This window comes from Mustela erminea, chromosome 15 (genome assembly GCF_009829155.1).
Source record: "Mustela erminea isolate mMusErm1 chromosome 15, mMusErm1.Pri, whole genome shotgun sequence".
Taxonomy (NCBI): Eukaryota; Metazoa; Chordata; class Mammalia; order Carnivora; family Mustelidae; genus Mustela; species Mustela erminea.
The window spans coordinates 85,267,547-85,285,655 of NC_045628.1; the positions used below are offsets into that span (position 1 = coordinate 85,267,547).

Consider the following 18,109-nt stretch of genomic DNA (forward strand, 5'->3'; position numbering starts at 1 on the left):
TCAGTCAGTTGAGCGTCTGCCTTTGGCTCAGGTCATGATCCCAGGGACCTGGGATCAAGCCCTCCATCAGGCTCCCTGCTCAGCTTTTCCTTTTTCCTCTGCCATTCACTCCACTTGTGCTCTCTGGCTCTCTCTGTAAAAAAAAAAAAAAAAAAGAAAACAAAGAAAAAACAATTAAATGTCTTTACTAGTCCAGGAGTCATTTTTTAAAAATAAGTATTTTATTTTTAAGTAACCTCTATACCCAACATGGAGCTCATACTCAAAACCCTGAGATCAAGAGTTGTGTGCTGTACCAACGGAGCCAGCCAGGTGCCCCCCCAAGGAATCTTTTTTTTTTTTTTTAATGATTTTATTTATTTATTTGACAGACAGAGATCACAAGTAGGCAGAGAGGCAGGCAGAGAGAGAGAGGGTGAAGCAGGCTCCCTGCCGAGCAGAGAGCCTGATGTGGGGCTCGATTCTGGGACCCCGGGATCATGACCAGAGCGAAAGGCAGAGGCTTTAACCCACTGAGCCCCAGGAATCATTTTTTTTTTTTTTAATCTATTAATTTGACAGACAGAGGTCACAAGCAGGTAGAGAGGCAGACAGAGAGAGAGAGAGAGGAGGAAGCAGGCTCCCTGCTGAGCAGAGAGCCGGATGTGGGACTCCATCCCAGGACCCTGAGATCATGACCTGAGCCGAAGGCAGAGGCTTAACCCTCTGAGCCGCCCAGGCGCCCAGGAATCATTTTTAATGATCACTTCCCCCTCCTTTCTCTCTCTTTTTAAAAAAAATATTTTATTTATTAATTTGAGAGGGTGAGAGAACATGGGCAAGCAGGGAGGAGGAGCAGAGAAATGAAGTAAGCACACTGCACGCTGAGCATGGATCCTGTCATGGGATTTAGTCCCAAGACCCTGAGGTTATGACCTGAGCTGAAATCAAGGGTCTGATGCTTAGCCCACTGAGCCACCCAGGTGCTCCAGTAATTATATTTAGTAGCAGTTTAGGATTTAAAATCTCTGCTATTCTCAGGATCTTCATTTATTTGTAAGGGGAAGCTTTTGGAATCTAGAAAACCCCTTCACCTCTTAGCCCTTGGGTTAATGCACAGATTTACTACTGCAATAGATTTACAGTTATTTTCATGGTAAGAGACTGGTAGCAAGGAAAAAAAAACTTTTAACATAGGCAAAGATCCTTTATTTTTGGTTAGCCTTACATAGTTTCAAAAAGTAGACAAAATTAACAAAACAACTGGTTGGAGGTGGTGCTCTAGTATCCGTAGAAGGCCCTATCCATAAGAAAGCTTGATGTGGATCTTCATGTACAGATGCCATTTTGAACCTGTCAAATGCATAAGCTGTATTCTGAGTGTGACAGTTGGGAGGCAGGACCAGGAAGAACCAAAGCCTCTTCTAGACTGGATTAGGCAGCCATGCCCTTCAGATGATATGAAGATGGTTGTGATGATAGCAATGACAACAGTCCCAGCTATGAAAAAGAGGGTGTCATCACTAATAGTTTGACAGTATCTATAAATAGATAGGTGCTTCTTTCTCACCCAGCTGATCATCCCTGATTCATTGTTTGGATGGGGCACAAAATCCTCTCAGAAAAACTGAATCCAGTGTATTCTTTTGTCACTGAAAATGCACCAGTCCTAGTATTTGCTCATTTGAAAAAAAACGTTAAAAATATTTTTGCATCATTTTGGAAATAAGTCGAACCTAAGCTACAAGAGAGTATTATTAAAAAGCACACATGGATACTGTATTCAGTAGTTGTGGTTTTAAAATCCTCTGCTTGGCTATAAAAGCCTTATAAGCAAAGCTAATGAGTAATAGTGCGAAAATTTTAAAATCAGCGTATCATTTGTTGATATCTGTCTGATTTTCCTGTTTTGTCTTCCTCAGTGAGTTTTCCCATCCTTTTGTTTTACTTGGGAAAGTAGCAGAGAAGGAGGATTTTTAAGTCCTATTACCCCACTGTTGTTTCCCCCTGTCCCCAACCTCCACCTTGAACGTGTCTTTGTTTTCTGGTTCCCCTCCTTCCCTTTTGCTTGGTTGCTTGGCTCATGTATTTTAGATGTCACTTTAGGTTTTTTCATTTTTATTATTTTTAAGATTTTATTTATTTACCAGAGAGCACACACAGTCAGGGAGCAGGAGAAGCAGGCTCCTCACTGAGCAGGGACCCCAATGCATTTCTCAATCTCAGGACCCTGGGATTATGACCTAAGCTGAAGGCAGATGCTTAACCACCTGAGCCATCCAGGCATCCCTCATTTTAGGTTTTAGAAAGGCTTTTCTGAGTAAGGCTCAGGGAGGCTGGGAGGTGGGAATTTGAGGTGGGTAGGATATGGGAGTGATGATTCCACAGAAAATGTGAATTAGGTACTCATTCTTTTCTGTTATAATTTGTAAAAGTTAACTATAGTGATTATGCAGGTTCAGAGATGTTGATTTACTCCTCTGTTTTGAGTGAGGTATGCTCTATAAAGCATTCATCTTTGACTTAGATGTTTATTTGTATCTTGATGCAAGTAAATGTTTACTGACTGATTTTAAGAATATGTGACATTTTTCTCAAGAGAGAAATTTCCCACATATATATCTTGGAATTATTATAAAGAATTTCTAGGGGGATGTTAATTCCAGACACCATATTAACTTTTACACTTTTACTTACCCAGGACCCCTCGTCCAGTCATTGTGGAGCCTATGGAGCAGTTTGATGATGAAGATGGCTTGCCAGAGAAGCTAATGCAGAAAACCCAGCAATATCATAAGTAAGATTTTATTAATAAAGATATTTTATTTGCCATCAAGAATATTTATTACATCACATCTGTTATCAAGTATTGTTGGATTATAAGGTGTTCTGTTCAGTCATATAATCTGGTTAGTAGAGTGTCCTGGTCTACGAGGAGTTTATTCTTCTTTTGTATATGAGTAGAACATTAACTTAGAAAAGTCTACTTTTATAATTGAGGCAGGTGTAGGTAGGTAGACGGAGGCTATCAGTAATTATATCAAGGAAACTATATAATTTAGACATTTCTTTAATTAGTATATTTTAAAAATATTTTTTAATTAGTGTATTTTAGGTATACTGTTTCTTTAATTAGTATATTTAGGTGTACTGTAAGTTAAAGGGAGACTTTTGGTGGGGGTAAAGCCTGGAAGATCCTAGTTACTTACCTAGGATAAGCCCACAGTAAGCAAAAAGAAAAGTAGCCTATTTTTGGAATGTGCATTATTCTTTTACCAGTTGCTTTTTGCTCAGTAATTGAGAAATATCTCTTATAAAATGCCATATTTTATTGTTTTAACCAGTTACTTGTTCATTATGCTGAATAAAACTAATATATTTGCATTCATGAATTCAATAAATACTGGAGAGCTTTTGTGCTAGGCACTGATCCACGTGCTATCTGTGCAACTTTGAACTGTTTTTTGCCTTCCTGATGCTTATATTTCTGGTGGTGGAGATACAAGAAATAGGAGCCAAAAATTATAAAACTTGTATTAAATTGTGAGAATTACTATTTAAAAAACTTATTAACATAAGGTGTAAAAACAGTGTGTGTATATTTAAAGTTGATGAATCCTGGCAAATGGTTTTCCAGAAATATACCAATTTTCTCTCCTTGGTGTATGTATAAAGGTGTTTTTCTTCATTGTGATAGAAAGATGAACGTATGATTTTAAGATTGATGGCAGATGTTCGAAATACTTTATGCATTACTTTAATAAATAACGTTAGACATCATTTTAATTAGCATATTTTTAGTGCAGTTGAATGGTTTTCTTTGCAGTTGATTTTTTTTTTTTTAAAGATTTTATTTATTTATTTGACAGAGAGAGATTACAAGTAGGCAGAGAGGCAGGCAGAGAGAGAGAGGAGGAAGCAGGCTCCCTGCTGAGCAGAGAGCCCGATGCGGACTCGATCCCAGGACCCTGAGATCATGACCTGAGCCGAAGGCAGCGGCCCAACCCACTGAGCCACCCAGGCGCCATGCAGTTGATTTAAATGAGTAATATGAATGCTTGTCATATGCCTGGGGCAGGAGATGTATCAGTGAGCAAAATAGACCAGAAATTCATGCTATGTGGGGGTGGTAAGGAGGGTAAAGATAAAATTAGTAAAACAGATATGGCAGAGAGACGGGAAAGTGGATGCTGTGGAGCAGAGTAGTGTGCTGTAGTGTACGGGTGGTTGGGGAAGCCCACCTGAGAGGGTGACATTTGATTAAGAGCTTGAAGGAGTGGGGAGGAAGAAGCTAGCTATGTAGGGTCAGAAGTGGGATGAAGTAGAATAGTGATCTCAGCGGAGGAAATAATAACTCTAAAGGCCTTGAGGGAGGACTCTGGCAAGTTCTAGGAATAGTAGAAAGGCCAGTTTAGCTGGACAATAGTAAGTAAGGAGGGGAAATAGTAGGGAGGAGGTAGGGATAGGACCTTGGGAAGAGTGTAGATTGTTGTGCCTTACTGCCTTGTATTTTATGAGAAAGGAAGGAACAGCATAGTGACTTAACAGGAGCTTTTGGGCTACCGTTTTAAGAATAGATTTGTAAAGAACCAAGAGTGGAATTGAGGGGATGGTAAATTAGGAGCCTGCTGAAATGGGAGCTTATAGGGGTGATGGTGAAAAGTGGTCAGAATCTGGATATAGTTTGAAAATAGACTTTGGATTTTGCTGATGGATGTGGGAGAAAGAGAGTTAAAAGCATAATTACATGGTTTTTGGCAGAAGTAACCAGGAATATGGAAACTGCTAATGATCGTTCTAGAGAATCTTGTAGCCTGAGCAGTTTTGGGGGAGGAAGTTCAGGAACCTTGTTTTAGACATGGTAAGTTTGACATGGTTTTGAACACCCAAATGGAGATGTCCAGTAAGTAGTTGGATTTGCATTTGGAATTTAGATGACCTTTCTGAGGTACAGTTACTGTATGTGATATGTAACTATGTCAAAGGATTGAGCCCTCGAATACTCTAGTATATAGAAGTTGGGACGCACAGGAGGGATTAGCAAAGAGTGGAACAGTCATTGCTGTAGCGGGGAATCAACCAGAAGTGTGTCCTGGAAGCAAGGGAAGAAAATATTTTAGGGGAGAAGGATCAGTAGTATAATCATAATTCCGAACCATTTTAATATCTCATATAATGCTATTTAATATCTCATATAATGCTATTTTTCAAAGACTTAACTATGATTTCCTAGTCACTTGACTTTTTTTCTGGTTACAGTTTACCATTACAAATTTGAACTAGAGCATACTTGGGGATTCAAGAATCAGAAAACTGGAATTATAAGGGCATTACAAAAAGTGGAATTTATATGCATATAGGAATATTTATTTATATAATGATTTAATTACCCAGCAAACCTTACAAATCTCATTATAGTTCCAGTTTTGCTACTAAAGAGTTATGCTCAGAAGGGTATGTTCACAAAGCCCAAGCAACATGATTTAAAATTTAATTCTAAATCTTCAAATCCATATTGGAGAAAATGAAGATTTTTTAGTATTTGTGATTATAGTCAAAGTCTGATTTAGGAACTACTGACAGATAATTCTTTGAGAAAAATTAGTAGGTGGTTGATTCCCACCCTCTATTCCTTTGCCTTTTCCAGTCAGGGTTTTCAAAGGAAAAAGTCCAAGTCGGTTTTTTAGGTATATAATACCAGGGGTTAACTTTGATTTTCCTTATGTGCCTCTGAAAATCTTTAATGCTGTTTCTTGTTATTATATCTTTTCTTCTGTGACAGCCTCCCTTTTTATCTCCCAAATTTGTCTGCCTACCCATTTTCCCTAAAATAAAAGTTAAAATTTAGGATTATAAGGCATCTATACTTTTACTGGTGGGATAGGGATTATGTTTTTATTAATATTTCTTTATAGAAGCTATGATAGGGAAGAATAATTAAAAATTCTTTGAATTTCAGGTACATTCATAAATCTTTTTTTCTTAATTTTTGGTCATTTGTTTGCTGATCTTTTATTCGTTCAAGAAATAAATGTTAATTGTATACAGTATGCCAAATAACTGTGCTAAGGTTAATTGAGGTACAGCAATGAACAGACATATTTATAAGTGAAGCCTTTATTTTTTGGCATTGCCTATTAATCTAGCACAAAACACTCAACTATCTGCTTTTATTACTATTCCTAAAAGCTAATACTTTTAGAAAAAAAATTTGATCTAGACTATTTAGGGCATATTTGTTTCATGTGTTGCAGGTTACCTTATGTAAAATTATTTGTTGAGTGAAAATCAGAAAGCCTTATTAAAGTTGATAATTAGGGGAGTGCAGCTTGTAGTATCAGATTGCTTAGGCTTGAGTCCTGGTTCTCTTCTTACTAGCTGCGTTCTTGGGCATTTTCTTAAACTCATGGTTGTTAAAACATGTATTATAATACTGACCGAGGTAAATCATGTGGAGTACTTACTTGCCTTTCACAGTGCCATGAACATTATAAGTGCTTAGTAAATGGTAGTCCTTATTATTCATACTTGTTTTGACTTTTTAAACATACATTTCTGTATGTTTTCAAATGTAAACTTAGGGAAAGAGAACAGCCACCACGTTTTGCTCAACCTGGAACCTTTGAATTTGAGTATGCATCTCGATGGAAGGCTCTTGATGAAATGGAAAAGCAGCAGCGTGAGCAAGTTGATAGAAACATCAGAGAAGCCAAAGAGAAACTGGAAGCAGAAATGGAAGCAGCTAGGCACGAACACCAATTAATGTTAATGAGGCAAGGTAAAAATGGGTTTTCATGTAGATATAGTATTTCTTTTTTTAAGGCTTATTTATATTTCCCAGGGATACCTGTTATTTAAGTTGCTTGTTATGAGTTTTGAGCTAGTTGGAACTTCCACTGTGTTAGAAACAAAAATCTCCCTTTTCTAAGAGAACTTCCTTTAAAAAAAAAAAAAAAGCAAAAATATTTTATTAAAATAAGTTTTTGGGTGCCTGGGTGGCTAAGTTGGTTTGTTTTCTTTTTAAAAGATTTTATTTATTTATTTGTTTGTTTTTTGTTTGTTTTCTTTTTAAAAGATTTTATTTATTTATTTGACAGAGAGAGAGTGAGAGAGGGAACACAAGCAGGGGGAGTGGGAGAGGGAGAAGCAGGCTTCCCACTGAGCAGGGACCCCGATGTGGGGCTTGATCCCAGGACCCCAGGATCATGACCTGAGCTGAAGGCAGATGCCCAATGACTGAGCCACCTAGGCGCCCCACAGTGTCTTACTGTTGTTCTTAACTCAGGTCTTGATCACAGGGTTGTGAGTTCCAGCCCTATGTTTAAGAAGGAAAAAAAGGGCACCTCAGGGTATGTAGATTTGGCATAAGTCACATATCAGGATTTTGTTTTGGTGTACACCTGACACTAATATAACACTGTATGTTAACTAACTGGAATTAAAAAGTTTTAAAAAAGATTTTGTTTATTGGAAAGAAGAATTATAACAAATGCTGGCAATTTAAGATTGTACTGTGGGTCAGAAGATTACAGATCACAGATGGATATTCTTTGGCAGGGGTGAAAAAGATTCGTGTGTGCTGATAAATATGGGGATTCATGCAGACTGAATTCTTTGTAGTTGGCAAGAATATTTGAAACATTTGAAACAGAGCTCACTGAACCTTTAAGAGCGGTCTTAATGGGTGATCATCTGTTTTCATATTCACTGGTCAAATACCTAACATGACAGGCTGCTTAAATATATGTAGAAGCTCACTTATCCCCTATCTTCTTGGTGGTTTCCTTTTACGCCTATCTTTCTTTATTGTTTATCTCTTCTCCTCTTTTCTGTTCTTTAGTTCTCCATATAATTTCTTCTGGTTATTCCTGTCCCTCATTTTTCAACTATCCATAATAGGTTTTATATTTCTTAAAATAAGCATTTGATTGCTTTCTATTTGGCTGTTAATTTTTTTTTTTTTTTAATTTAACATTTCAGTGTACCTACTTTCTCTTGGCTACCCCTAGAGATGAAGGCACCAGGATGCCTAGATTTCTTCAGTAACCTTCTTATTAGACTGTCATTTAATCCTGGTCTCCTCTGAACTGTTCTTTATACTAGAGCCATATTTCTTTTAAAGGTCAAAAATATGATCATCTTTCAGTCCTTTTGTTAGATTCTTGATTCCTAAAAGTCTGCGGTTTATTTATTTTTTTCTGATCACTAAATATTTATTGAATACATGATCAAGTCACTAAGTAACTGCTGAAACTATAGAAACTAGTCAGACATTTCTGGTTTCACTTGGATGCTAAACTTAGCAGTTCTGTAAGTTTACTCTTCTAAGAAAATTGAACTCATTTATATTACATGATATAAGTCTCTTATCTAGCAGAAAATTTTAAATTGTTTTATAAGATAAAGTTATAGAATCATTGACTGCTTAGAAATGGAAGAGAGATTTTCGAGGTTATCTAGTCTGGTGGTTTTGTGGTTTTAAAATTTGGTTATACATCACAATCACCTGGGAAATTTTTAAAAATTTAATTTCCTGGGCCCCATGATTACTCTAGTACTTCTGTCCAGTATGAATTGTTTTCTCCTCATAGTCTGCTGGGCACTTTGCCACTGTCTAAGGTCATGTTATAGTTAGGATATAACATTGATTAAATATGGAAGCATTTGTACTACAAGATACTTGTTGCTGATGATGACAAACAATAGTGTAATAGTCATTACTTCACTTATTTTTTAATGTCAGCTGTAGAAGACACTGAGATATTTGAGGATATAGTGATGACAAAGAACATTTCTTTTGGCCTCTTATATAAAGCTCTTCTGAACTCTTAGATTTGCCTCATCCCTAAGGCTTAACTTTTGAAGCAGAATAATTTTGCAAAGTTATTTTCCATGAACTTTTTTTTTCCACTGCTTTTTGTGTGTTTCTTTATAACCCCTGTTAACAATATTTTGGTTTACAGTATTAGGAAAGCACTTTGTGTAGTGTAGCCTACTCCTTCTGGGTTTACTTCTGTTGAAGTACATCTTGTATTTTGGCAAAAGTCTGCAGGTGATAAATTTTAGCGTTTGTGTAAAATTTTTTAAAAAATTTATACTTTAGTTCTACAATTTTATATTTCATACAGCATTTCTAAGGATTTATTCAGGTTGAGGAGGAACTTTAGGTAATCGTTGTTCTGTTGCTGTGCAGAAACAAACAGCTCTTTAGTTCACCTATCATGGAAATAGGAAACTCAAATAGTGTAGAAAAAGTGTCTCCTCCCCTTCCTTCCTCCCACTTTCTACTGTCTTGTAGGAATCATAGTTTCTTTTGTACCTTGCAGTTTCTTTTGTATATCCCTTAATAAAAAGAAAACTTGACTATGTCAGTAGATATGTATATGTATTTATAACCAAAAACTCCCCTATTTATCTTTTTCTGTACCTTGCTATTGTACTTTCTACAGAAGATCGGCTTCATCTTTTAAATGGGTGCATGATACTATTAAATGGATATAATTAATTTAACTCATCCTCTGTTGATTGATATCTGGTTCTTTTTCCAGTTAGTAACAGCAGTGCTTCAGTGGATATTTATGTATGGATCGTAGCAAAATTTTGTAAATTTTTTAAAAAATTTTGTACATCTTTTTTATTTTTTTAAGGATTTTATTTACTTATTTGACAGAGAGAGGTCGTAGTAGACAGAGAGGCAGGCAGAGAGAGAGAGAGGGAAGCAGGCTCCCTGCTGAGCAGAGAGCCCAATGCGGGACTCGATCCCAGGACCCTGAGATCATGACCTGAGCCGAAAGCAGCGGCTTAATCCACTGAGCCACCCAGGCGCCCATTTTTGTACATCTTAATTCTTAATAGATACACCAATATGTTTTAATAATTGTACTTTTAAAAAAAATTTTATTTTTTATAAACATATATTTTTATCCCCAGGGGTACAGGTCCGTGAATCGCCAGGTACACACACCCCACAGCACTCACCAAAGCACACATCCCCCCTCCAATGTCCATAACCCCACCCCCCTTCTCCCAACCCCCCTCCCCTCAGCAACCCTCAGTTTGTTTTGTGAGATTAAGAGTCACTTATGGTTTGTCTCCCTCCCAGTCCCATCTTGTTTCATTTATTCTTCTCCTACCCACTTAAGCCACCATGTTGCATCACCACTTCCTCATATCAGGGAGATCATATGATAGTTGTCTTTCTCTGCTTGACTTATTTCACTAAGCATGATACGCTCTAGTTCCATCCATGTTGTTGCAAATGGCAAGATTTCATTTCTTTTGATGGCTGCATAGTATTCCATTGTGTATATATACCACATCTTCTTTATCCATTCATTTGTTGATGGACATCTAGGTTCTGTGCATAGTTTGGCTATTGTGGACATTGCTGCTATAAACATTCGGGTGCACGTGCCCCTTCGGATCACTACGTTTGTATCTTTAGGGTAAATACCCAGTAGTGCAATTGCTGGGTCATAGGGCAGTTCTATTTTCAACATTTTGAGGCTCCTCCATGCTGTTTTCCAGAGTGGTTGCACCAGCATGCATTCCCACCAACAGTGTAGGAGGGTTCCCCTTTCTCCGCATCCTCGCCAGCATCTGTCATTTCCTGACTTGTTGATTTTAGCCATTCTGACTGGTGTGAGGTGATATCTCATTGTGGTTTTGATTTGTATTTCCCTGATGCCGAGTGATATGGAGCACTTTTTCGTGTGTCTGTTGGCCATCTGGATGTCTTCTTTGCAGAAATGTCTGTTCATGTCTTCTGCCCATTTCTTGATTGGATTATTTGTTCTTTGGGTGTTGAGTTTGCTAAGTTCTTTATAGATTTTGGACACTAGTCCTTTATCTGATATGTCGTTTGCAAATATCTTCTCCCATTCTGTCAGTTGTCTTTTGATTTTGTTAACTGTTTCCTTTGCTGTGCAAAAGCTTTTGATCTTGATGAAATCCCAGTAGTTCATTTTTGCCCTTGCTTCCCTTGCCTTTGGCGATGTTCCTAGGAAGATGTTGCTGCGGCTGAGGTTGAAGAGGTTGCTGCCTGTGTTCTCCTCAAGGATTTTGAAGGATTCCTTTCTCACATTGAGGTCCTTCATCCATTTTGAGTCTATTTTTGTGTGTGGTCCAATTTCATTTTTCTGCATGTGGCTGTCCAATTTTCCCAACACCATTTATTGAAGAGGCTGTCTTTTTTCCACTGGATATTCTTTCCTGCTTTGTTGAAAATTAGTTGACCATAGAGTTGAGGGTCTATTTCTGGGCTCTATTCTGTTCCATTGATCTGTGTGTCTGTTTTTGTGCCAGTACCATGCTGTCTTGATGATGACAGCTTTGTAATAGAGCTTGAAGTCCGGAAATAATTGTACTTTTGTACCTTGCTAATGTTTATTTAATCCTTTCTATATCTAAATTCCATTATACTGTTATAGGTTATTTTTTTCCTTCTCCCTGTTTTTGATCATCAGCATAAGAAGCAGTTCGAGTTTTCTTCATTGTTATTTTTGTATTATCTTTGTTCCTATAGTTTATAAACTTTGAGTAGATGAGATTAATTGCCATACATTTGTTATTACTCTCTCCTCTTCCACCACTGGAATTTTAGCTGTTTATGTATGTCCTCATACTGATAAATCAAGTAGAGGAAGTAAATTGCCTTTTAAGTGTCTTTTGATCCTAATTACTGGAGGGGGAAAAAAAACAAGGATATTGGCATAATTTATTCCTCCTTCATTCTCTTTTCCTCTCAAATTTTATTTTGCATCTGATTTGTCTACATTTATGACATTAAGTTTTTTCTTTTTATTTTATTTTTTATTTTTTTAAGATTTTATTTATTTATTTGACAGAGATCACAAGTAGGCAGAGAGGCAGGCAGAGAGTGAGAGGGAAGCAGGCTCCCCGCTGAGTAGAGAGCCTGATGTGGGGCTTGATCCCAGACCCCCGGATCATGACTTGAGCTGGAAGCAGAGGCTTAACCCCACTGAGCCACCCAGGCACCCCAAGTTTTTTCTTTTTAGTGTAAAAGCTGATTTTGTTTATTTTCTGGTGTTGCAGAACATTTAGTTTTTACTTAGTAGTTTTCAGTTACGCAATACAGTATTATCAACTCTAGTCACTAAATTGTATGTTGAATTCTCAAGCCTTATTATTACAGGTGAAAGTTTTTACCTTTATATCAACCTTTCCCTATTTACCCCACTTCCCAGCCTCTGACAGCCACTTTTTTACTTCTTTGTTTCTATGAGTTTTTCAGATTCCACATGTAAGTTCTAGGCAATATTTGTGTTTTTTGGGTTTTTTTTTGGCATATTTTAGTGAGCTATAATGCCCTCAGGGTTTATCCATGGTTTGGAAACGTAGGGTTTCATTTTCTTGTGGCTGAATAATATTCTTTTTTGAGTATGTACATATGTATGTACGTATACACACCACATCTTTATCCATTAACTCGTTGATGGACATTTAGGTTGTTTCCATGGGTTCACTGCTCTGGATAATGCTGGAGGGAACAGGGAAGTGCACATAACTCTTCAATATCATGTTTTCATTTCAGCTTAATGTTCTTTCATGATAATCCTCACATGTTGAAATCTTAACCCTACTTTAAATAGATGAACCATGACTTTTCTGTTCATTTGATTGATGTTTATCCTCATGATTTAAGGAAGGGTTCATAAAAACAACATTCCTTGCAGTCTGTGTCTTCTAAAATACTATGTATGAGCCTTATATTTTATACTGGTGTTTGAAACTCATGATCTTTTTCTCTCTTCCTTTCTTAAGTACTTGATAGCATGTTTCATTGTCTTCTAACATTGAATGTTTCTGTGGGGATGTTTTTCTGAAGTAAGCCTGAATTTTTTTCTGTCTCGTAAGTGACTTGATCTGGATTCTTCTTCTATTTTATTTTTTGTTTCTTATTATTTATTTTGTTTTTTTTATTAACATATAATACATTATTTGTTTCAGGGGTACAGGTCTGTGATTCATAGTATTACACAATTCACAGCGCTCATCATAACACAGACCCTCCCCAGTGTCCATCACCCAGCACCCGCATCTCTCCCACCCTCCTTCACTCCAGCGATCCTCAGTTTGTTTCCTAAGATTAAGAGTCTATTACGTTTTGTCTCCCTCTCTGGTTTTGTCTTGTTTCATTTTTCTCTCCCTTCTTCTAGGATCCTCTGTCTTGTTTCTCAAATTCCTCATATCAGTGAGAGCATGTGATAATTTTCTTTCTCTGACTTATTTCACTTAGCCTAGTACCCTCTAGTTCCATGTCATTGAAATGGCAAGGTTTCTTTTTTTGATGGCTTGATAATATTCCATTGTATATGTATATATATATCTCCCCATCTTCTTTATCCATTCAAGTGTTGATGGACATCTAGGCTCTTTCCATAGTTTGGCTATTGTGGACATTGCTGCTATAAACCTTGGGGTGTATGTGTGGATTCTTTCTTCTTAAGTCAAGTCCAGTAATTTAACCCAGGATGTGTTCCCTGCCCCAGATATTTTGTTAATTTTTTTTCCTTTTCTTTTTTTCTTTTTAAGTAAGCTCCATATCCAGAATGGATGGAGCCCAACACAGGGCCTGAACTCAAAAACCCAATATCAAGACTTGAGCCAAGATCAGGAGTCAAATGCCCTTGTTAAGAGAAATTTTAAACATAGTGTTGAAGGAATTTTAAGGTGTTTATTACTTAGATTCTGTTACTAACATTTTATTGTACTTTATTATATTTTTCTGTCTTTTCGTTCTAGTAATTAAGATACATCTTGTTTTAATAGCATAGTGTTTTCAGCTTTTCTTTGGGACTAAATACGCCCTTAAAATCTATAGATTCAGTGCCTGTATTTCTGGAAATCAGAGAGTATATATGAATTGAGAAAACACAGTCCAGATCAAACTTTAAATTTGTCTTTATTCCCATAATATTCCCATATATTTATAGTATATTGAAATTATAGATGTAATTTTATGTTCTTTGTCATTAAATTAGGAAAGAACTTTCACATATTTTTTTGGCCTAGTAAGAAGTAGTGCTGCAGCTGATTTCTTTATGTGTATGGATGGATGCCTTTGGATTTTTTTTTTTTTTTTTTTAAGAAAAATCCTTGTGACTGTGATTTACTGCATCAAAGATTGAAAACATCCCAGATATAGATATATATATATATATATCTATATATATATATAAAAATTTTTTTTTTTTGGCAACTTATTCCCCCATAGGGTATTACTTTGGCACTATACAAATATGTAAGCTTTATTAAAATTTCAGGAACTTCAGATATTAGCAACTTGAATAATTTACTAAATGTAAATGGTAGTTTTGCTTTAAGTTGATAGTGCTCTTATATTGGATAATGTACTTTTATGAAAACTTTATTCTTGGATTCTTTGAGCTATATTATATCAGTGTTAACGGATGAGGAAATACTACCTGAGAGGTTAAAGTAGTTTTCTCAGCCGGCACAGCTTAGAAGGAGAAAGTCCATTTGTCAGAAGACAAATGTTTATGTTTTTTTCTTACCCCTGGAAGAAACTGTAATGCATATTTTTACATTATTATATATGGTAATTTGTCCCTGATTTAAGAGCAGCTAACCTGCAAAACCATGACAAAATTGTTACAGGATATACTGGATAGGCTTTTCTTCGATAATTAGTGATCGTAGTACACTTTCTATATTTTGGCTTATTGGAGCATTTCCTCTTAGGAATATAAGCAGATTATATATTTTTGGTGTCTACCAGGTTTCTCCAGCTAAAGCAGTTATCTAATAGTTTTATGGTTCTCAATGTTTGTACAGTGGATCAGCCCTGGTGCTTCAAAAAAAAATTGATGTCTCCATCACAAGATTTTGATTTAATTGGTCTGGTTAAAAGGTACTTAGATAGTTCTAAAAAGCAATTAAGGTTGACAACTAATGGTCTCAATGTTTGAGATCATTGTAGTAGGTTTTGATGGTTTTTAAGGTAGCTAAGTGTTTTGAGGCATCTTGTTGGAATCCCCTGATCACTACCTTACCCTTGCTGGATGGTTATAATACATTGATAAATCTTAATCTTTTTTCTTTGACATAAGTAATACATAATTCATTCTGTTTTCAGTCATTAAAATGGGGAAGATAATGTTTACCTTGTTAGGGTTATGATGCCTACTTTGTTATGGTTATATTATTAGGGCTATTGGCACGTAGAATAACTAACTGTTAGTATTTTGTTTTTTAAGTTTTTGATATAGTGATTTATTAAGAAATGCTTAATTGAGGTAATTTATGTTTACATTAGAAATTTCAGATAATGTGATAAGAGGAAAGGGAAATAAAAGCAACCAATAATTGTGCCACCCAGAGTATTTCGATATTTTTTAATCCATATGTGTATGCACACATAGTTTGGTAAGATATTGCTAAGATTTTTATAGCACATGGGCAAAGATGTACTTTTTCTAATCTTAAACTACTCTGGAACCCCTGTTCTTGATGATATGTTAGGGATTGGTGACTGTGGGACTGTTCATCTTGTTTATTTTTAAATTTTTTTTTTGCAAGATTTTATTTATTTGACAGATCACAAGTAGGCAGAGAGGCAGTCAGGAGAGAGAGGGAGAATCAGGCTCTCCACTGAGCAGAGAAGCCCGATGGGGGCTTGATCCCAGAGATCATGACTTGAGCCAAAGCAGAGGCTTTAACCCACTGAGCCACCCAGGTGTTCCTGTTCATCTTGCTTAAAGTAATCTTGTTAGTATCAGAATTCAGCCCTTCCCCACTTATAAGAATTCTCTCATTGCCTTTTTTCATAAGAAATTGACTTTGTGTGGGAGGAATCTTATGCTAATTTTATTGGCAGAAATACTCTTTGGAAGTTAAACAGTGTCCCATTATTCTTACTGTTTGTTCTTATGTGCCTTCTGCTCATGTCTCCCAAGGCATCTTTCTGGGCTTTATATTCCCAGCTGAATATATGAAAATATAGCTACCATTTTTTCAGTTTTTAGTATATTCCAGGCTTTACATTAAAACAGTTACTACCCATTTTAATTTCTTAAAATTAGGATAAATTTTATTGTTTTCTTACATATGAAGAAACAGGTCCAGAAAACATACTTACTTGACTAATTACATAGCTTATAATCTTCCCATTATAAAATAATATACAAAAAAAGCTAGCTGTATGAGTATGAATAAGTTACTAAATGTATTGCCAGCAATAGAGAACCTGTGTGATTATGGATTTAAAAAATACAGAAAGGGAAGGTAAAAATATTAATGTATAATCAATATTTTATAGATCTCATGAGGCGTCAAGAAGAACTCAGACGCTTGGAGGAACTCAGAAACCAAGAGTTACAAAAACGGAAGCAAATACAACTGAGGTAAAAGAACATCATTTAATATATATGTGAATATATGTAGTTTTCATTGTGTTTTTAATAAAATTCCCTACTGCCTACTATAAACAAGTTGTACAAGTTGGAAAATACAGAAAAAATAACAAATGTATCTATATTTTGACTGTACTCTGGGAATCATTCTATAAATTATTATAATTTTTGGAACTATGATTTTTTTAAGCTGGTTATGGACATTTGATTGCATTCACTGTGAACTTACCTAAGGGGCTTAGGTATTGCATATAATTTGTTGTAAGAATGTACTGTGATTTACTGGATCATTTTTCTAGAGATGGACATTTTAGTTTTTAGTTTCAGTTTCTGGTTTTTCCATCTGTATAATACTATTGTGAATGCTTTTATATATCTTTGTGCTTCTGATAATTTGCTTAAAAAAAGGTTTGTGGGAGTGGAATACATGATAAGGGATATGGGTATTTAAAGTCTCAATGTAAAATGGGCAACTGTAATGGTCAACTTAGTCTTCTAGGTTAAATAAGGACCTTGAGGAGTGGTTGATCCAAGATGTATTAAAAAAAAAAAAAATTAACAGGGCACCTGGGTGGCTCAGTGGGTTAAGCTGCTGCCTTTGGCTCAGGTCATGATCTCAGGGTCCTGGGATCGAGTCCTGCATCAGGCTCTCTGCTCAACGGGGAGCCTGCTTCTCTTTCTCTCTCTCTCTCTCTCTCTCTCTCTCTCTCTCTCCCTACCTCTCTGCCTACTTGTGATCTCTCTCTGTCAAATAAATAAATAAAAATCTTTTCAAAAAATAATAAATAAATAAAAATTAACAGCTTTTCTTGTACTAGCAGTATTTAATTGTGAAATATGAGATAAATGTTACTCTTAAAAGTTGTTAAAAATCAAAATAGTTAGGAAATGTTATGAACAGAACTATGATAGATTAAAGAAAACTTAACATTTTGTTTTTTTGTTTAAAAGAACTTTTTTTATTTCTAAAGATTTTATTTATTTGACAGAGAGATCACAAGTAGGCAGAAAGGCAGGCAGAGACAGAGAGGGAAGCAGGCTCCCCGCTGAGCAGAGAGCCTGATGTGGGGCTCACATCAGGCTTAGTATTCCAGATGATTGGTGTGCATCATAAAGTTCGAGAATCACTATTATATAAAATTATATAAAATTCCCCATATAATTTCCTTACACAAGGGACCTTTTTCCAATTTCTTCATCTTTGTTTTTTTTCCTTTTTATGTTGAGTTGTAAGTATTTAAGTATGTTAAAGTGTGTTCTACTTGTACAAAGAAAAAGAAGCCTTCCCTCCCAAATATAAAACTCTGACTCCATGTTTCCCTTGTATTTATATTTGCCAGTTAGGCTTTTAGAATTAATAATCTTACCCTTCATTTGCCAAAAAATAAAATAATTTAACCAGACAATGAAGGAGAATCATAAGAAGGCATTAAAAAAATCCACACAAATGGGTGTTCCTGGTTAGCTCAGTCATAGGGCATGCAACTCAGTCTTGGGATTGTCAATTTGAGCCCCACATTGGGTGTAGAGATTACTTAAAAATAAAGTCTTTAAAAAACAAATGAATAATTGCAATTGCAAGTAAGTAATATTGCGTTTCAAGGTTAAAGCCTCTGCCTTCAGCTCAGGCTCTCTGCTCAGCAGGGAGCCTGCTTCCTCCTCTCTCTGCCTTCCTCTCTGCCTACTTGTGATATCTGTCTGTCAAATAAATAAAATCTTAAAAAAAAAAAAGAATG

At 36.0% G+C, this 18,109-nt stretch overlaps 1 protein-coding gene across 1 annotated transcript in view; it reads left to right on the top strand.

The window, feature by feature from the left end:
- The window catches only part of PSPC1 (paraspeckle component 1), a 76,701-nt gene that overhangs the window by 24,192 nt on the left and 34,400 nt on the right, over positions 1–18,109 (top strand). Inside the window, exons 3-5 of the mRNA XM_032315377.1 lie at positions 2,681–2,776; positions 6,561–6,757; positions 16,280–16,364. Of these exons, the coding sequence (XP_032171268.1) occupies positions 2,681–2,776; positions 6,561–6,757; positions 16,280–16,364 (378 nt within the window). The remainder of the gene's footprint in view (positions 1–2,680; positions 2,777–6,560; positions 6,758–16,279; positions 16,365–18,109) is intronic.